The 19,115-nt window shown below is 38.9% G+C and overlaps 1 protein-coding gene across 1 annotated transcript in view; it reads left to right on the top strand.

Moving 5' to 3' along the window:
* Window positions 1–347: 347 nt before the first annotated feature.
* The window catches only part of itgb2 (integrin, beta 2), a 39,815-nt gene continuing 21,047 nt past the window's right edge, over window positions 348–19,115 (top strand). Inside the window, exons 1-5 of the mRNA XM_062431192.1 lie at window positions 348–472; window positions 4,032–4,080; window positions 5,663–5,760; window positions 11,452–11,653; window positions 16,227–16,397. Of these exons, the coding sequence (XP_062287176.1) occupies window positions 4,035–4,080; window positions 5,663–5,760; window positions 11,452–11,653; window positions 16,227–16,397 (517 nt within the window). The 5' untranslated portion in view covers window positions 348–472; window positions 4,032–4,034. The remainder of the gene's footprint in view (window positions 473–4,031; window positions 4,081–5,662; window positions 5,761–11,451; window positions 11,654–16,226; window positions 16,398–19,115) is intronic.

Genomic DNA, 19,115 nt, shown 5'->3' on the forward strand with positions numbered 1-19,115 from the left:
TCTAAATTTCATGGACTGGGCCTGAACACAACCATCTGCAACTGTATCCTGGACTTCCCAATCAAATGTCCCCAGATTGGCAGGCTGGGAAAACAAACATCATCCACCTTCATCCTGAACACTGGTGTTCCTCAGGGTTGTGTCCTAAACCCTATCCTGTATGCCTTCTTCACCCATGACTGTCAGCCTATATATGCAAAACATACCATCATAAAGAGTAGTAGAAGAAGTAGTAAATTAGTCCTTGGTGATTGACCTCCCTTTTTAAATTTAATACCAACAACAGTTTTCTGTGCAGTATATTTTTAAGATCTAGCTGTAATGTGTGGTCTACTCTGTGACCCAACCCCTGCTGTTCTCTTGCACACTGTTGCTGCACACTTCCTGTTTCTTTTGGGTGGAGTGCCTTCATCCACACACAACTGTCAACCACAAATCAAGCTGCAGCTGCAGCTGCATCTGCCGGATTCTGGTAAGTTTGTTTCTGTATTGAAATAGTTTGTATTTGTAACTAAAGAGCTTCTTGACTCTTCTCATGCTCTTGACCTTTAAATGTTGTTACTCCTACCTGAGCAGTTGGTAGTCTTGTGTTTCAAGTTAAGGCTGAAGAAGGACAAAGGAAATTTGGCTTTACACAATTAGATATTTTGTGATTCACCGTGTATTGCATAGTATTAAATAAAGTCACTGAAGTCAGGCTGCCAAAATAAAGCATAGTTGCACCACAGGTTTGTGACAGAATGAGAATTTATATTAATCTAAATGAGGAAGACAACATTTCCCGTTCTGGCTGGTGTCTGAGAGGAAGTTACTGAAATAACTACTGAGGGACATATTTTCATTAACTGAGGGACACATTTTCGTTAACTACATTTTCAATTTTGTTTATAAATCCAGAGCTATGTAATAATATTATGTGAATTTCATTTTTTAATTAATTTTCATGTCAGCTAAAGATGTTGCTATTTCCTGTACAAGAGCACCTAATTTCTCCAACATCATATCATATTACCTGTCTATATGAGCTGCTAACAAGCAAAAATATCAATGTGGTCATTGTGTTGGCAGATACATAAAAAATAAATGATTGCCTGATATGTAAACACTCAGTTGTCTGTTTTCATGAAAAGTGAAAATAAAAAAAGTTTTATTAATACTTTAAATTCAAGTTCATCAATGAACCTACAAAGTATTAAAGGACAACTTAGTAACTTTTCCGTTTTATGTATCACTTTACTTGAGGGAACACAAAAAGAGTAACTAATGTTTTAGTAATTAGTACTGAATAAGCAGTTACTAGCTTTATGACGCTTTGACTTAATCAGGAACAACTCATGAAGACAGTGGTCAGTCCTATTTATAAACCAAATGAACCAATGATTAATATAGTCTCTTTTGTTACATTATAAATACTAATAATTTATATTCATAATAATCTATTGTAATAGGTAATAATGACATAGCCATATCTGCTTCTCAGATAGTATATTTAATTCTTTCGACTCATGAAAAAAGAGAAAGGCATCTAAAGTTATTAACATCCATCTAAATTAGAACTTGACTACTTTTGATTGTTTGGGCTTTGCAATGAACTGGAACATTTAATTTCGAGGATTTATTAATTTGGCATTGTACGTGGATTATTTTGATGACAGGGCATTCCGTCAACATTGCCCTTGACATTTAAAATCAAATCTGTCACTTATCTATCTTATGAAACCATTCATAGCACTATTATTTCGTAAAATAAAAAAAATTAAATTGTGGGGTTTCCCATGGATCTAACAGTCTGGACTAAATATTGTTTATTACTAATTGGATTTTGACCTTTCCTCTATCTTACGCAATATTATGTTATCTTCTTCTTTGCTGCTTCACTACTTCAAAGGATAGATTTCTAATTTTTCAAGACTTTTAAAACACATCATCGCTGAAAGAGGTTTTTCTCCTTCAAATGTGTTACATGAGGCTTCAGCAGTGTGAGTTAGTCATATCAAGTGGATGTCTGCCAGTGTTTCCCTGTTGAGCAGTGGTGGATGTGTAGAAACAAAAAGAGGAACTTTGGCACTAAAAACATTAGTTACATTAGTTTCAGATAAACACTCGGTGCAAAATGTTTTTGAAAGAGGACTGTGGTGGAGGTAGAGGACTTAAGTGCATTTTCTTTTCTTAGTATGAGTATATTACGAGAACCTGTTGAACCTGTTGACCAAGGGTTCAGGTTGTTTTACTGCGTCATTGTGCTTTTTGCCTGAGACATCTGGCCCAGTGGACACTCTAACCCCCCTAGTAAGCACCTCCATGGTTTAACATAGAGCCATATATGTAACCTCTCAGCTGCCAAATATGGTGAATGTATGGTGAATGTAAATTTCATCCAAGTATCACACATTTGAGGTGGATATGGGGCAGAGTATCAACGCAGTGTGACTTCAGTCCATATCTAAATGTGGACTGTTGTCAAACCCTTAACTCTGCATTAGTAATTCTTCATTTTATGGAATGTTTGATTACACTGTGGCATTAAGATTTTTATATAGCAATAATAATTATGATAATACTGTAAAGCCTTTGACAAAACTTTGTCAAGAATAATGAATATAATCTTTTATGGCAAAATTTGGAGCAAATTACAAAAAATGTCCATTTGGGAACCTGGCTTGTTCTAAGACAAGCATTTATGAGTAAAGCTTTTTTATAAGTAAACGTGGTCTTATGATTATCATTGTATAATTTTTTTTACAGGTGTTGACATTTTGAGAATGTACACAAAATACTGTAGAACAAATACAGAAACATACAAGATAAATGTATTCTCCTTTCTCATGAACACTTCTTTATGGCTGAGTCAAAAAGCGGAAATGTACTGATGACACAACCCTATGCTGTTGCTTTCTGCCTTTTATGGTGTTGAAAGTGTTGACACAGTGCAACAAAAGGCTCCATTTTAGAATACAGGAAATGACACTATTCAAAGGATGAGAGATCATTACATTTAGTCGCTCATTATTACAAAACCAACTTTTTTCGTACCCTGGTACACATCTCATTCAGTGTATTTAGATTAATGTTATCATATTGTAAATGTGTACCTGTTTTGATTCATGTGTGAAAGGTTTAGATAGGAAATTGCACAGGTCTTTTTCAGCTTGTTAGTGTTTTAGTATATCAGCATATGGACACACCTAAATGTGGCCACAGTTAGTACTTTGTTGTTTACATGGATACACTTATATTTCTAATCCACACATTAAAACTGATACAGTATTTCACTCACCTTGTTACTTCTATGAAAGTCCAATTAAAGCTCATAGCTGATTCCTCATACCAGGGGCCTCATCTATCAAAGCACACACAGAAAAAGTTCTACATCTGTAGTAGTAATTTGTCCATTTGGACCATGTAGAGTGTTAAACTTAAATGTTACCATTTGATATACTGTACCATTTTCTGCAGTCCCTTATGTTAATATTAAAACATTATAACAGCACAATAACAAATATTTCAAGGCAAAAAACACATAGGATACATATAAAAATACAAAGCTACACACAATAGCACGTCATATACAATGTACAGTCAGTGGTTACAGAGCTGAGAAGCTAGCAGACTTTAATTTGGTTTTAAATGTGTTGGATGGAACTACAGCTCCTCATGTCATTAGCACAGCTGATCAGCATAGGCCTTCAGGACACTGGGGATGATCCATCTGGGCCTGTAGCCTCTTTCTGGTGCAGTCTATAGCTTCATCATCCAATCAATTTACCCTAAATGCAAAAGAATCTATGAATTTAATTCATTAAATTAATTCAATTATACATGAACTAATTCCAAATCTGGGTTGATATTTATCAAGTAACAATGATGAAATTTGCATCTAAACTGTAAAATTAAGATCATTTTAGGGTACACATTCTGAAATATAAAATATGCTAAAGTATGTTATATTTTTCCAGGTGTTTCCAGGATGATTTCTATTTTTAGGGATACTTGTTTCATATATTTTAATGCATGTTTTTTTTTGTCATCAGGAAATGGATCGGTGTTTGTTACTTATTTTAATCCTCGTGGCCAGGAATGGTAAGTTTTAATAAGTACATTACATTATTTATTTGCAAATCTATCTCTATCTATCAGTATTTGTTATATTGATGAATCAATACATGAAATGCAAAAGGAGTCAATAGTAAAACTTATGGAGCTTTTTGTCCCTCTGTTATAATATACGGTATACAACATAACACTATTTTATCACTGGGTATCTTAAGAATTAAAAGCCAAACAAAACAGCTATCTAACAAAATGCTCAAGACATATTAAAGACAAGTTTAGTTTCACTTGCAGTAAATCCAGGTAGCCTTGGTCTTGAAGATGCAAAAACTGGCCACAGAAAAGAAATGTTCTTCAGGCAGTCAGAGCAAATTGGAAAAAATAGGGGGTCATCAGGGGTCATTCCCTTTGAAATTTCCAACTCGGAAATGGGAAATACAGATTTCTGAGTATAAATAGAACACACCATTATTTCAACGTCCTCTCAAGATGGCCTGTAATGTGTCAGAAATACTTACAAAAAATAATGTTGTACAATGTTACTTGGCTGTCACCTGGGCCTACCAGCATCAAAATACATCAAAATATGTCATTACCATCATCAATTGTCCTTTTCAGGTTTGTATATACAATAAATGCATTCTGCAACTTTGCAACCTCACACATCCTACACATCTAACAACAACTTAATATACTGTAATGCCCTTGCCAAGGTAGCGTGGAGCAACTTTTATAATGCACAATAACACAGGCTACTCTAGGCTGTAGCCAACGGCAAAATAACAAAATCGCCTGCTGTCAGCTCTACACTAGCCCCTCATAACATCGTCTAACTCCTTAATCTCTCCTCTGTCCACATACAAATTTCCTCATTTTGCAGCAACCAGAATAGCTATGCATGAGAACTCGCTCACTAACCTCCTGTAGTAGGAGGACAGCTCCAAAAAGCTTTTCAGTTCCTGCACAAAGCTAGGGGTCGGCCAGTCCTTCACAGACCCTAATCTGGACCCTGAGCACCTTCTGTCTGATCAAAAAGGCCCAGAAGCAACTCTTTTTCCTGAGGACTGTGACGTGCAACAGACTCCCTCAAAAGCTGTCCATCAACTTCTACCGCTGCACAATTGAAAGCATCCTAACATACTGCTAAACAGTCTTGTACTGGTCTGGAAAGACTTGCAGTAAGTAGTTGAAACAGCTCAGTGGATTATCCACTCCCCACTTTCACATCTGAGTGACATCCAGTCAAGCTGTCTCCATAAACGGGCCTCGTCATGAGATGTCCCCGTTGACAACACTTCCCTCAGGCAGGCTGAAAAACTATGCATGATCAGACCAACAGGCTCTTTCCAAGAGCTATGGACAATACCCCCCCACCCACACACACTACAAGGCACAATATAAGCAGAATATAATTGTGAGCATATTAATTCTGGGAAAAACAGGGCTTAATGTTAATTTATAGATACTCCAGGTGTTGATCTGCCCATCCCTACAAAAAGTATTTCTATTCAAGTCAACATAAAACAATAAACATTTTCAATTATGAATTTGTGCTCATTTTACAATTTCTTTGTGTGACTGTGTTGAATATAGTTTGTGTTTTTCTTTCTAGGACTGTGTCAAAATGGGGAAAGTTGCTCGAAGTCTGTGGTCAACTCCTGCAGTGACTGTATCAGATCTGGCCCAGACTGTATGTGGTGCCAGAAGCTGGTAAGTCCATGGTTCATAGGTCTTCCAGTGCTGTATGCTGTATCTGTATATCTGTATCTGTAATATATGTGTAAATAAAATCAGTTGCAAGGAGCTGTTTCATACCATTTCATATTATCTGGATTTAGAGGACATGAAGCCCAGCAAGTCTCAAGGTTTTGCTAGAAATCCACATAGAAAGCGAATGAGAAAGTGTTCAGTCCACACCAACTCTGACCTTTCTTCAGACATCTTTGTCCATAGAACCAGCCTGCCAGCAGCAGCTCCAGATGAATTAACTGGACAGTGTCAAGCTCACAGGCAGACTAGGAGCCAATCGGTCAATACGGATACCCTTAATAAATTGTATTAAAATGTATTAAACAGGATATTTTTATGATTTAAATAGATTTCTGTGGAAATGAGCTTTACTAAACATGCCAGAGGAGTAAAAAAAATAGATTTGGAGCATAAAAAAATGTAAGGGGGACAACTCAGAGTCATCTCAGAGATTGATGAGTCTAATAGAAGGAACGCATATCTGTTCTGTGACACATGAGTGATGGACATCAAAAATACTTTAAAAAAATGTTTCATGTGGATTGGTTATAATTTTAAAGGGAATTATTTTGGGTGTATGTGACTAATGATGACAAAGGTTGTTAGGGCCCGAGCACAAAACGGTACAAAGGCCCTATTGGATCCGAATGTATTATTATTAGGGCCCGAGCGCTATCAGTGCGAAGGCCCTATCGAATCTGTAGGAATTATTATTTTTCAAGTTCTTTTTCCATGCAAAGAAGCACATTTTTGGCGGCCTAAACATACCGGAAAACTCATGAAACTTTGCACACGTCACACCTGGTGAAAATGTTTAAGTTTCAACGTGATTGGGCCTGGGTGTGACCAGGGGACTCCATAGCGCCCCCAAACGCCTAATGCATTTTCACATTTGTACGTACCTACAAACTCCTACACACGCCATATTTTGCACATTCATCAAGAGTCACAAATATTGACTTCTGATATGGGTCTGGGCCTTTTACGTGGCAAGATGGCTCGACAGCGCCCCCTGGAACATTTCAAAATTGAAGCCCCGCCTCCTACATACACCTACATTAAAGACATTTGGTATGCATATGTATCATGACTAGAATCACAAAAAAGCCTCCTGTCCAACAGGAAGTCGGCTATTTTGAGTTCAAAGTTACACCAATTGCTCACGCATGATAAGGGTCCCGCCCTCAAAGCGTCTATGCGTCAATACTAACTCATATTCATAGCGCCACCTACTGGACACAGGAAGTCAGCCTCATATGACAAATATCATCCGATTTACATGAAATTCACATGGTGTGTTCTCCACATCGTACACTACAACATGACATATACTTGTTGGGTGTTCTCTAGCACCACTAACGCTGCTTGCAGCTTTAATTATAATTGTTATCATCATCATTCTTCTTCTTCTTTTTCTTCTTCTTCTTATTTATTATTCTTATCATTATCATTAGTGATTGAGCTTGGGTGTGGCTCCATAGTGCCCCCGGGTGGAGTTTGAGGGCAGTGTCTTTGATGTGGAATTATTGCATTCTTCAGTACACCTGGATATTTCATCCAACAGAAAGTCAGCTATTTTGGATTTTGTACATCAATTTGCAATGTATGAGCACATATTTGAGGCCTGTAGGATGTGCAAAAATTCATGAAACCTTGCACGTATGTTCAAACTAATAAGTATTTCCATTTGAAACCGCAAATGGGCTTGGGAGGTGCTATTGGCAAAGCAGCTCAATAGCACCCCTAATTACTTTTAGCATTTATGTGCTAGGAATGCTAAAAAATTTAGGAACATTTGCACATTACTCAAAAGTAACAAAACTTGATCACCGATATGGGTCTTTGGCTGTTACAGGACAAAATAGCTCAACAGTGCGCCCTAGGAAATATCAAGTTTCAATCCTCTCCTTTCAAACTGACTTAGATAAAAATCAAGTCTTCATCATACACTGTTGCCATGGCAAGACAACAAACAATGTATTGCCATGAAGAGGGAAGTTGTAACTTTAACAGACATATTCCAATCTGCACCAAATTTCTTGGTTGATAAGAGTCCTGGCCTGAACATAGCTATTTTCAATATTGAGTCTTGGCACCCCCTACTGGAAACTGGAAGTCAGCTTCATGTGACAAACATAATCAGATTTACATGTAATTTACAGGGTGTGTTCTCCACATCATATACTACAAAATTACATAGAATTAATGGATGTTCTCGAGTGCCACATGGTCGACACAGGAAGTGTTATTTCACCCCTGTTGTAGCTTAGTCTAACTTCAAAAAAAATGAGACGAGACTCTGGACTTAAAATGAGACATGCTTCTTTATTGAATCAAAAAAGGTTTTTACACGTTAAGAAAGCTAAAGTAAAGAGCTTGACTGACAACTAACATATAGTTCAACTCATCTTCTTCTATTGTGTTTTTCTTCTGCTCTTGTTGAGTTAGCTGGACCTAGTGGACAATCATGGATAATCAAACCACTTGAAACAATGTAATTATTTTTAGTTTCTAAATTATTCTTTTTAGCTTCTAAATTATTCTAATTCTTTTTAGCTTCTAAATTATTCTTTTTAGCTTCTAAATTATTCTAAATATGCTATGTAAATAAAATGTCTAATATTCTTTTGAGCCATCAGGTAAAATGGGCCATTTAAGGTCTGAGCATCTTAACTCTTTAAACATTAACAGACTGCAAATTATATCAAATTCTTGCCACAACGGTACTTTATATGTAACAATTGATTGCTAAGGTGGGCAGGACAATGCCTCATATCAAGACTGTTGAAGAAAACAGCGTGTTTAGGTGCCTGGCCAAATCTTACTTGTCAGTGATAAGGTTGATAACTCAATAATAAAGAAACAAACATCTAGAAGTAGTGATCCATTATAAATATCTTAATAGCCTCTATCAGATAAAATGCTGATCTTTTGCAAAATACACTTACTTTTTATGAAAAAGCATTTTTAGTTACTGGCCCAATTTACTTTAATGTGAATTGAGTTTTAGCGGATATTTTAATGGTTCCTCTTATTAATAAATATTTATATTATTAACAAATTATTATATTATGCATGTATGATATGCCTGTTTCCCATTTCCCCCCCAGGTGTGTGTTTGTGTGTACACAACTATGTTCGTCTGTGCATATGAGTGTGTGTGTGTGTGTGCATTCTTGACATGCATGCACACATACACACACACACACACACACACACACACTCACTCACTGTATGTGCCAGCATGATTTGTGCACATACACCACACAAACTTAAAAGGGAAAAAGTGAAAGAGGCATGTAAATAAAGAAGTGACAGATGTTTAAGGAAAGTAACATTAAACTTATGATTAGAGACAATGTCAAACAATAAAACAGGGAGTAGAGAAGAGGTTAAGAAAGAAACAGAATGGAAAATAAAGGATGTCAGTGAGGGAAGAATCTGTTAATACAATTAGTGGGTAAAGGAGAGGAAGAGGGGAGCATGAAGTAATTATAGGAAGACAGTCCAGAGAAACCAAAAAGTGATCACACACTCTCTTGCAAGACCATTGAATCTTTTTTATGAAAGTTGTTTTGATGCAATTTAACATTAATAATATATTGTTATAGTGCATAGATGTGTTTTGAAATGAAAGTTTATTAGATTGTTTTATCAGAAATTACTGTTTCACTTTCAATTTTAGTGGCCCATTTTTGCTTTTGTCAGTTTCCCATGCAATTAAACAAAAAGTGTCCCAATTTAGCTGACTTCATCCCATATTTCACATATATCAGATGTCTGACATGAATTATTAACTTATTCATAACTGTTATGAAATAAAATTAGCTCCATCAAAATAAAGTCAGATCTGAAGACATCAATTTACCCACAATGCAAGTCCTTTGACTGCATCACAGTCATGCGTGGGGGTGTGAGGGGCCCAATGATCGCTGCTTGCAGCTTTAATTGTAATGGTCCAATATTGAGCAAGAGTGCTTAATTTGGAAGCTGGAAAACAGGGTGCAATGTAATGCTTAGGGGCCACTTTCTAGTTTCCTTGCAGTTCAACATAGTGAAAGTCAGCCTCATACATGTAAACAAACTGGCATGCGCAGATGAATATTTCCATCACTTATTTCACAGACAGTATCCCTCTTCTGACACTATGTATGATTGGTTCGGTGAAAGAATCACAACGAGGCTAAAATTCTAGTAAACTGTTTCACCTACTTCTTAATACAAAGCAGCGTTTCTGATACATAGGTTGTACTCGGTTAGTCCATGGAGGCAGGCAGATATCCATAGATTTTCAACCAAAATCACTGTAATGGAAACTGTTGGTGGTATTGAAGTGTCACAATGTGTAATTTAATTTTATCCATACAAATAAAAAAAGTAGTAAACACAAAAGAATAGATATTCAATTAAGTATTGCTGTATTTTATTTGTAACATTTATATTACAAAACTGACAGATTTGTAACAGTCTAGCTTGGAAACAAGTTGTTAGCCATTCCTGTTTTAGCTCGTAATCAGAAAGCACAGCTGAGATTTGTTTACTTTCAGGGCTGAAGCTGATGCTGTTCACTATGGGGTTAACCCTCTTCATGTTTACCAGCAGTGGGAAAGCAACACACAGGAGCTCTCCTTGGTCTTGAGACGCAGTAGCCTTTATTAACAGATCAATGTGATTTACACTGCACTTTTACTGTTCAAACTGACCACTTTTACTGCTTGCTACTGACCCATATTTCTGCTTGGCCTGTGCTATATTAACTGTCACTCGTATCACCCGCTTGTTCTCTCTTGCTGGTCCACACACTCCATATGCACACACACATGCTGCCCTGTCTCCTAAAGGAGCCACGCTAATCTTATAAAAAAGCATTTTGCACATGTAAATGTGAACTGCATGATAGTGCAAGTGAAAGGGATAGAAAAGATAGGGCCTCACTGGAGCTTTTGGCTGGTTTTCTCATCACTCATCACTATCTGTGAAACAAACAAATAATTTAGCGAGGCAATGTGACTGGTAAAATATAGGAGCTGATTTTATTATCCATTTCTTAATAACTAGAAAGACAGACATTATTACAATCGAACACAATAAAATGTGTTTAAACTGGTTTTAGTGTTACACATTGACACACCTCGCTTCTCCATCTGCTGAGACATTTGATTCCAGGTCTCCTTCCTTCCCATTTGTGATTGTACAGTCAGAGGGTTTATAAACCACTACTCATTTCAGCTAAGGTTTAATTCACTAAACTGAATCAAATCTTGAGTTTAATTGCTGGTTCTCACTGCTTCTTTCCTACCAGCAGGACATTGTTGCCCACAGAGGAGTATGGACTGGAGCTGGTAGTTAGCTAATGTTGCACATGTTACAGAGCTTGCTTCAGCAATTTTAGCAACGTGACCTAATAAAACAGACCTAGATAAATGTAAGGTATCTCCTGTGCTGAACTCCACATGCACTGCTCTCACTGAATCTGTGAGTCTCAAAGTCAAGCTCAGGAATAACATCAGAAACATCATTTGATATGTCATATGTATCATTTGACCCTATTGACTCTTAATTTACATGCAAGGGATGAATATTTTACAGTATTTTACAATTATTATGAAATACAGTAAGAAATGTCTTTTCTTTTTGCATTCCTTTGTACAGAATTTCACCAAAGCAGGTAAGCAGGAAGCAGCCCGCTGTGACACCAAGGCTAATTTGATGGACAGAGGCTGCGAGGAGGAAGAAATAATTTCCCCTAAAAACAATCTAAAAGTTGTCAAGGAAGTGCCTCTGTCCGGGTCATTCAGCGAGCAGGAGCCTATCCAGCTGAGTCCACAGACGATTAAGCTGAACCTGCGACCTGGTGAGTTTGAGTTTGATACTTGAGTTTGATACTTGAGTTTGATACTTGAGTTTGATTTCCAGATTCAGTTGTGTGTTCCAGGGTTATTATCTTGATTTCAAAATTCAAATTCAAAATTCAAAATTCAAAATGACTTTATTTATCCCCGAGGGGAAATTCAATTAGTCTGTTAGCTCTTCTGTAAATTATTAAAGAATTATGGCGCTTTTCCACTATACAGTTCTAGCACTACTTGGCTCGACTCTGCTCGACTCGACTCAGTGCGGTTCCAGGAACGACTTTTTCCATTACAAAAAAGTACCCACTCAACGTGGGAGGGGTCTTCATAGCACGGCTCTGCGAAACTGCCGTGACTTCGTTTTATACGCGACACAAAACACATAAACAATGGAGGACATTGAGGCAGTGGTGTACTTGCTGCTGTATGTGGCTTTCTGTCACACACAAAGCAAGAAAATTGAGCCGTATAGCTCTAACGCTGTTGCCAGTATTTAAAAATGCAGGGTTTGATTCTTGTGTGGGACGGCTCATGACTCTTCCAGCGACAACTCTTCTGACCAATCAGTGGCCGGCAGTCTGTTGACGTCACATTTAGTATCGGCTCGGCACGCTTGGAACCTCGGCAGAGCAGGTACTAAAAAAGTACCAGGTACCAGGTACTATCCCTAGTGGAAACGCAAAAAAAACCGAGTTGAGCCGAGCCGAGTTGAGTCGAGTCGTGCTGGAACTGTGTAGTGGAAAAGCGCCATTAGGCAGCCTGATGTCTGTAGGAGCAAAGGATCTTTTAAATCTCTCCGTCCTTCAGAGCCAGCTCTTTTGACTAGTTTGTCCAGCCGCCTTGCATCTTTGTGTCTGATGCTACCTCACCAGCAGACTGCAGCATAAAACAACACACTTGCCACCACAGACTGATAAAACATCTGCAGCATCTTACTACAGATGTCAAAAGATCTGAGCTTCCTTAAAGCTGCAGTTGGTAACTTTGAGGAGAGAGAGAACATAGCATCAAATTTGAAGAAGTACAACTTTCAGATCCCTCCCCCTCCCTCTCCGCTGCACTCCTGCACTGCCTCCAAAGTCCCTCCCCCAGAGGAGGCTGACGTGCTGTTGTTGGTAACGGAGGTATCGGTAGTTTTGTCCTCGTTGATGGTTGTTGCTGCGTCATTACTTTCTCTTCGCTCCTGAAGCCGCTCTCCCGAGCTGAGGAGGAAGGGGGAGGGGGCTGTGTGCGTGAGCAGTGATTGACAGCTGTCAGACACTCCATCAGACACCATCCTGGCTCTGATTGGTTCTTTTTGTCCGGTCGCAGTGGATTCTGCCAATTTGCCAATTTGCAGTCGGAGCAGTCGATGGGGCTAAATGAGCCTGTTTTTTTTTTGTTTTATTACAGATTACTAGTTTCATGTAATGCTGTCTTTACATAGTGACAGTCTTAGCAAATATGACAAAAAGTTACTTTTATAAGACTTACCAACTGCAGCTTTAAGAAAAATTGAAGGCTCTGCCCTCTCCCCTTTTTGTAGAGAGCGTCTTTGTTTAGGGACCAGTCCAACTTATTATCCAGGTATATACCTAGATACTTATAACTTGGCACCACCTTGATGTCCACCCCACAAGTATTCACTGGCTGAAGAGGGGGCTTGAACCTGCGGAAATCTATGATAATTTCCTTAGTCTTTGAGGTGTTCAGTAGGAGATAGTTCTTGTGACTCCAGTCACTGAAGGCTTTTATCAGATCCCTATATTCAGATTCCTGTGCATTCCTGATACCACAATAGCAGTGTCATCCGAATATTTCTGGATGTGGCAGGACTCAGAGTTGTATTTGTGGTTGACACAGTTGGGCAGTCTTTGAGCAGCCTTGGACACACACCATTTGGGCCAGCAGCCTTACCAGAGCAAACTCTTCCCAGTTCCAACCTCACCCCCATCTCTGTGACAGACAAGGGTGGAGGCTCAGGTGTAAGAAGTGGGGTGGATGCTGCATTGGAGATGTATCCATGTTGAAGAGGAGGAGGTAGAGTAGGAAAAGGAAGAGGAGGAGAAGCAGCATTGGAATTGGGTGAAGCCACTGTATTGAATCTGTTGAAGAACTTGTTGAGTTCATCAACTCTTTCTACATCACCTACCACTGATTGTCTTTTCTTGTTGTTGTAACCAGAGATGGTGTTGATTCCTCTCCACATTTCACGGATGTTGCTGTGCTGTAGATTCCTCTCCAATTTCTTCTTGTATTCCACCTTTGCCATCTTTAGTCTCTTCTTCAACTTATATTGTATTTTGTTTGAGCCATGCTTTGTCACCATCTCCAAAAGCTGCCTTTTTCTTTCTGAGGATTGCCTTTATATCACTAGTAATCCAAGGTTTGTTATTGTGGAAACAGCGTACAGTCTTTGTAGGTATGACTGTGTCTCTACAGAAGTTGATGTAAACAGTAAAGCAGTCAACCTGTCTGTCAATGTCCATACTCTTCTCCTCTGTTTCCAGCAACACATTCCAGTCTGTATATTCAAAGCAGTCCTTTAGAGCCTGCGTAGCCTCTGGTGTCCATTTCCTGACTGTGAGTTTAGTTGCAGGCTGCCTCCACACACAGGGCTTGTAACAAGTCTCCAGAAGAACTAAGTTGTGATCTGACCTGCCAAGTGGTGGTAAGGCAGTGGCTCTGTAAGCTTCTTTGACATTGGCATACAGCAGATCAAGGGTTTTATTTTCTCTGGTGGGACAATTAACAAACTGTGTAAATCCAGTCAGGTGGGAGGAGAGGGAAACATGATTCAAGTCTGCTGATATTATCAAAAGTGCCTCAGGATGTTTAGTCTGTATCTTAGCAACGGGGTCATGTAGAACTTCACATGGAACTTCAACAGTTGCCTTGGGTGAGATGTATACAAGTATTGTTATGATATGACTGAATTCTCTTGGTACATAATATGGTCTCACTGCCAATAATTCAATATATGGACAGCACAAATTCTCCTTGACAGTAACATGTGCAGGACTGCACCATTTCTGGTTCACAAATAAAGCCAAGCCCCCATCTTTTTTCTTGCCACTAGCTTTAGCATCTCTGTCCGATCGTATGAGAGTGAAGCCAGGTAGATCCACATTGGAGACTGAGATGTTTTGATTCAACCACATTTCTGTAAAACACATGAGACTACACTCACGGTATACTTTCTGAGTCTTCACCAATATCTCCAGTTCATCACTCTTGTTGGGCAAAGAGTTGACATTTCCTATGATGACTGATGGCAGAAAGGGCTTATATCTCCATTTCCAAGCCTTCACTTTTGCACCAGCACGACAACCACGACAACACCTCTTCAACTCAGCTGGAATAGGGTGGTGTCCTCCAGACTTGCTCCGTTTCAATGAAAAAAGCTCTTCTCTTGAATAAACTCTTTACTCCACAGAAGTATCTGTCAGAAGTATCAACAATTGTTGACAAAAATATGACAAAAAATATGATAAAAATAAATAAAAATTCAGTAAAATTTAGTAAAATTGAAGCGCATTCTAGGGTGGAATTCGAATTGGACTGGGTCTGAGGTAATAAATTCCAAAATCTGAGGAGGGGAACTGGATATGGTGGTACATACTTGTAGATACCTAACTGACTGGTGAAGAGGTGGAGTATTAAAGGCCTTGATAACAACCCTACAGAGGCCCAGGACTCCTCTTCAGTCAGTTAGAACCGGAGAAGCCCCGTGGATGAGACACAAAACTTATTTGACTATCTTCTACCAAGTTCAGTTGCCCTCAAGTTAGGGGTGTACAGCCATTATATGAAGGGGCAAGTCCCACCCACTTTTTTAAATGATTCATTTCGACCCCCTCAGTTTTACCAGGTTGAAAATCATTGCATCAGTCTATCCACTCAGCACTGTTTTCAGAGCGCTTAGTCAGTGCTTCATTATCAAATCCATTCTGCTTGCTTATTGACAGAATGCCCAAATCAATTAAACTGTATTCCATGTTTTCACTGCCCATGAGCACAGCTGACTCAAACTTGTCATTGATGCTCAAATGCCAGGAAGCTGAGGTGGGTCACACACTGTAACAACAAGGTATTCAGGAAATGATTGGTTTATTGAAAATCCAAGTTGGGCATTTAACTAAATGTTTGTATTTTGTTTGCCCGTTGCTCACAGTCTTTTTGTTTTTGTTACAAAGTCTCTATACTGACTGGCAGCAGCAACACTGTTATGTAAGGTAACTGTTAAAAAATTGCATTGCAGAGAAACCAGGTAGATGAGTGGGTTAGGGCCCATGCTTTATATTCTCAAGGCCACAAGATCTAATCCAGCATTGGACCTTTATTGTATTCCCCCTCTGCAAGATTGTCCCACCCACATTTTCAATGTATCCAACACCCATGATATTATGTACCACCATTCCATCCAGCTTTACCTTGATTCAACCCTCATTGGATAACTATAACCTGAATGATTAAGAATCTTGACAGATGAATTCCAAAATATTACTATGTTTTCATTTCATATTGTGAATTCGTCAATATAAGTAGTTTTCTTGTTTTCTTTCTTTTTTCCACTTGTTTGTTTTGTGATTACAGGGCTTCCTCACAAATTCAGTGTTTCTTTCAAAAGAGTTGAGGGTTATCCAGTTGATCTCTACTACCTGATGGACCTGTCTAACTCCATGAAAGATGACCTGGAAAATATCAAGAATTTGGGGAAAGATCTTTTTGCGGCTCTGAAACAGATTACTGAACATGCAAAAATAGGTAATGAAATTTCAATTTTAATGTGACAACTTGAATTGTCTAAAATGCTAATATACATTATATAACACTAAGAATGAATCCACAACTTACAGTGGAATTATTTTGTACATACGATGTATCAATATATACGTAAAGGTAAGACAAATACTTTAAGTAGATACAATGAAAGAAGAGCTTTGTGTTAGATGCATTGCAGTGAAAGCATTTTTTTTTAGGGTTAGGGTTATAGTTACAGGTATGTTTGTTGTGTTAGTAACAAGAGAAGAAAAGTGGGGAAAATTATTGAAATGAGTTATGGTATTTATATATAACTACATTTGTAATACATTTTAAATTATGGATTAGGTCTGCACAATTTGGTGAAAAAGTCATATTGCGATTATTGTGGAAAATATTGCAATTATGATTGAAATTGCGATATGATAAACAAAATGGTATCATGGGTGTATAATTTTTGATGATTTTGACAATCTAACTTACCAATAGCATGGTGAAGTTTATGTCCATCGATTAAGCTCCATCACATTCACAATGTTAATGCAGTTATCTGTTGTGATAACAACGTGACGCTCCTCACACATGCAGCCAATGCCTCTTTCAAGCCCAAGGCTATGTTGTCGTGTGATCCTCAGGTCCAGATCATTTTCTGAAATCCCTCTTTGCTAACCAAGTAAAGGGGCATCATGTCTATTGCCAAGCAGAACGTTATGGAGTCGGTTTGTGTTTTATTTTGTTTACAGGCTGGCTTTAAGTTTAAGTCTATTTATTAGTTAGTGCTTTACCTGCGATGCATTCATATTTTACTTTGTGCTGTTTAAGCTGCTGATATAAATGTGTTGTATTGCCACGTGCTGTAGAGACTTTCATTTGAGATGTTATACAGAGTAACTCTTTCTGCTCGATGTTGCTGAGCTTGAATCCAAAACATCACCATGTAACAGAGTTCGAGCTTCTTCTTTCTTTTTGGCCACCAGTTCAGTGTTGTCCTGCTTATTAGCTTCCATTTGCACCTGGTCTGTGGTCTGCACACCAGCAAGTCATGCGACCATGCACTGCACATGCTTCACTGACTACACAGAGACTGACAGCAGTCTCCGTTCATGGTGCACAAATTACCAAACGTTTTCATACACACATTTAAATTGAATTAAATTGAAATGTCTCCTTTACGATTAAAAGTCTCTTTTGCGATTTTATAATTGCACAGGCTGACATCGCGATTTCAATTGCAATTAAAGCCGCAAGCGGCGATGGCGGGCCCTCGCTCACCCATGCCACCGCGGGGCCTGAGGCATGGCGGGGCTGTGGCGTGAAGCAGAAAGTGAGAAAAAACCTGGAAGGAGGCCAAAAATGCAATGTTTCGTTCATCCAGTAGGGGGCAGTCACAGGTAGTTACACATATGGTCTGGTGTGGTCTGGTGTGTTCAGGGCGGCCACTCATCAGTCATGTGAAGTTTGGAGTGAATTGGACAAAGCATGAAGGAGTTATGAGAGGTTGATGGTTCATCCACCAGGGGGAAGTAGAGTGCAACAAAACACAAGCGGTTGCGTTCAGGGTGGGACAGTGATTACACATGTGAAGTTTTGTGGAAATCGCACAATGATGATGTAAAATATGGCACATCCTGTTTCCACTAGGGGGCGACACGAGTGAGATCGCCTATGAGCAAATGGAGACGTTGAGGTCGGCACCCTGGACCTGTGTACCAATTTTCATGATGATACGAGTTCAATAAAGCCATCAAAAAGCCAAACGTATTTTCATGGCGAGGAATTGATGGTCGCCGCGTCGCCACACGGACGCCATTACTCGTAGCTTCACAGTCTTCATAATGTAGCTTCACCAACTGGTCCTGAATGAAGTTGATGGGGCAAAGTATGTAATTTTAATGAATCTTAGTTAACTTCCTGTTACCACCGGGGGGCGCTATGAGTTACGTGGGAAGTTAATATATCGGGACGTTCAGGGCGGAGCCATCATCATGTCCAGCAAGTTTGAAGCTGATTGGATGAAGTATGTGGGCGTGAGAGCCACTCGTATGTACATGGCGAGCACGCCAAAGTTAGTTGAGCACTGGCAGACACGCCCTTTGACCTACGGATGCGCAGAGCACAACTTAAGCTCAGCTAGGTCTGGAGATGTTGCGTACCTAATTTGAACTTGATCGGGCGAACGCTGTGGGAGGAGTTAATTTTAGGCGGGAAAAATCAAAACCAAAATGGCCGACTTCCTGTTGGGTTGAGGTCATGAGGTCAAGAGGCTTTTTTGCATATGTGGGTATAATACATATGTGTACCGAATTTTGTGAGCATAGGACAAAGTTAGCAAAATTCCCTATGGGCATTTTTGGACTTTGTAGGGGGCGCTATTCCGCCATTCTGCGTCGCCCATGTGCGACCACCCAAAAATATCGAATTTCGGATGATGCCGGACGTCCGTGCAAAAGTATAAGCATTTTCGCATTTGGGAAAGGGGCGAAATTGGGGCACGAAATGTCGGAATAATAATAATAATAATAATAATAATAATAATAATAATAATAATAATAATAATAATGAACATTACAATTTCAATAGGGCTTTCGCCAGGCGACTTGCAGTCGCCGCTCAGGCCCTAATAATAATAAACATTACAATTTCAATATAGCATTTTTCCCCGGGGGTCTTCCATACCACATGATTACTTGATTACTTGATTACTTTGGGGTCACTTGCACT

The sequence above is a fragment of the Scomber scombrus genome, chromosome 13, assembly GCF_963691925.1.
Source record: "Scomber scombrus chromosome 13, fScoSco1.1, whole genome shotgun sequence".
Classification (NCBI taxonomy): domain Eukaryota; kingdom Metazoa; phylum Chordata; class Actinopteri; order Scombriformes; family Scombridae; genus Scomber; species Scomber scombrus.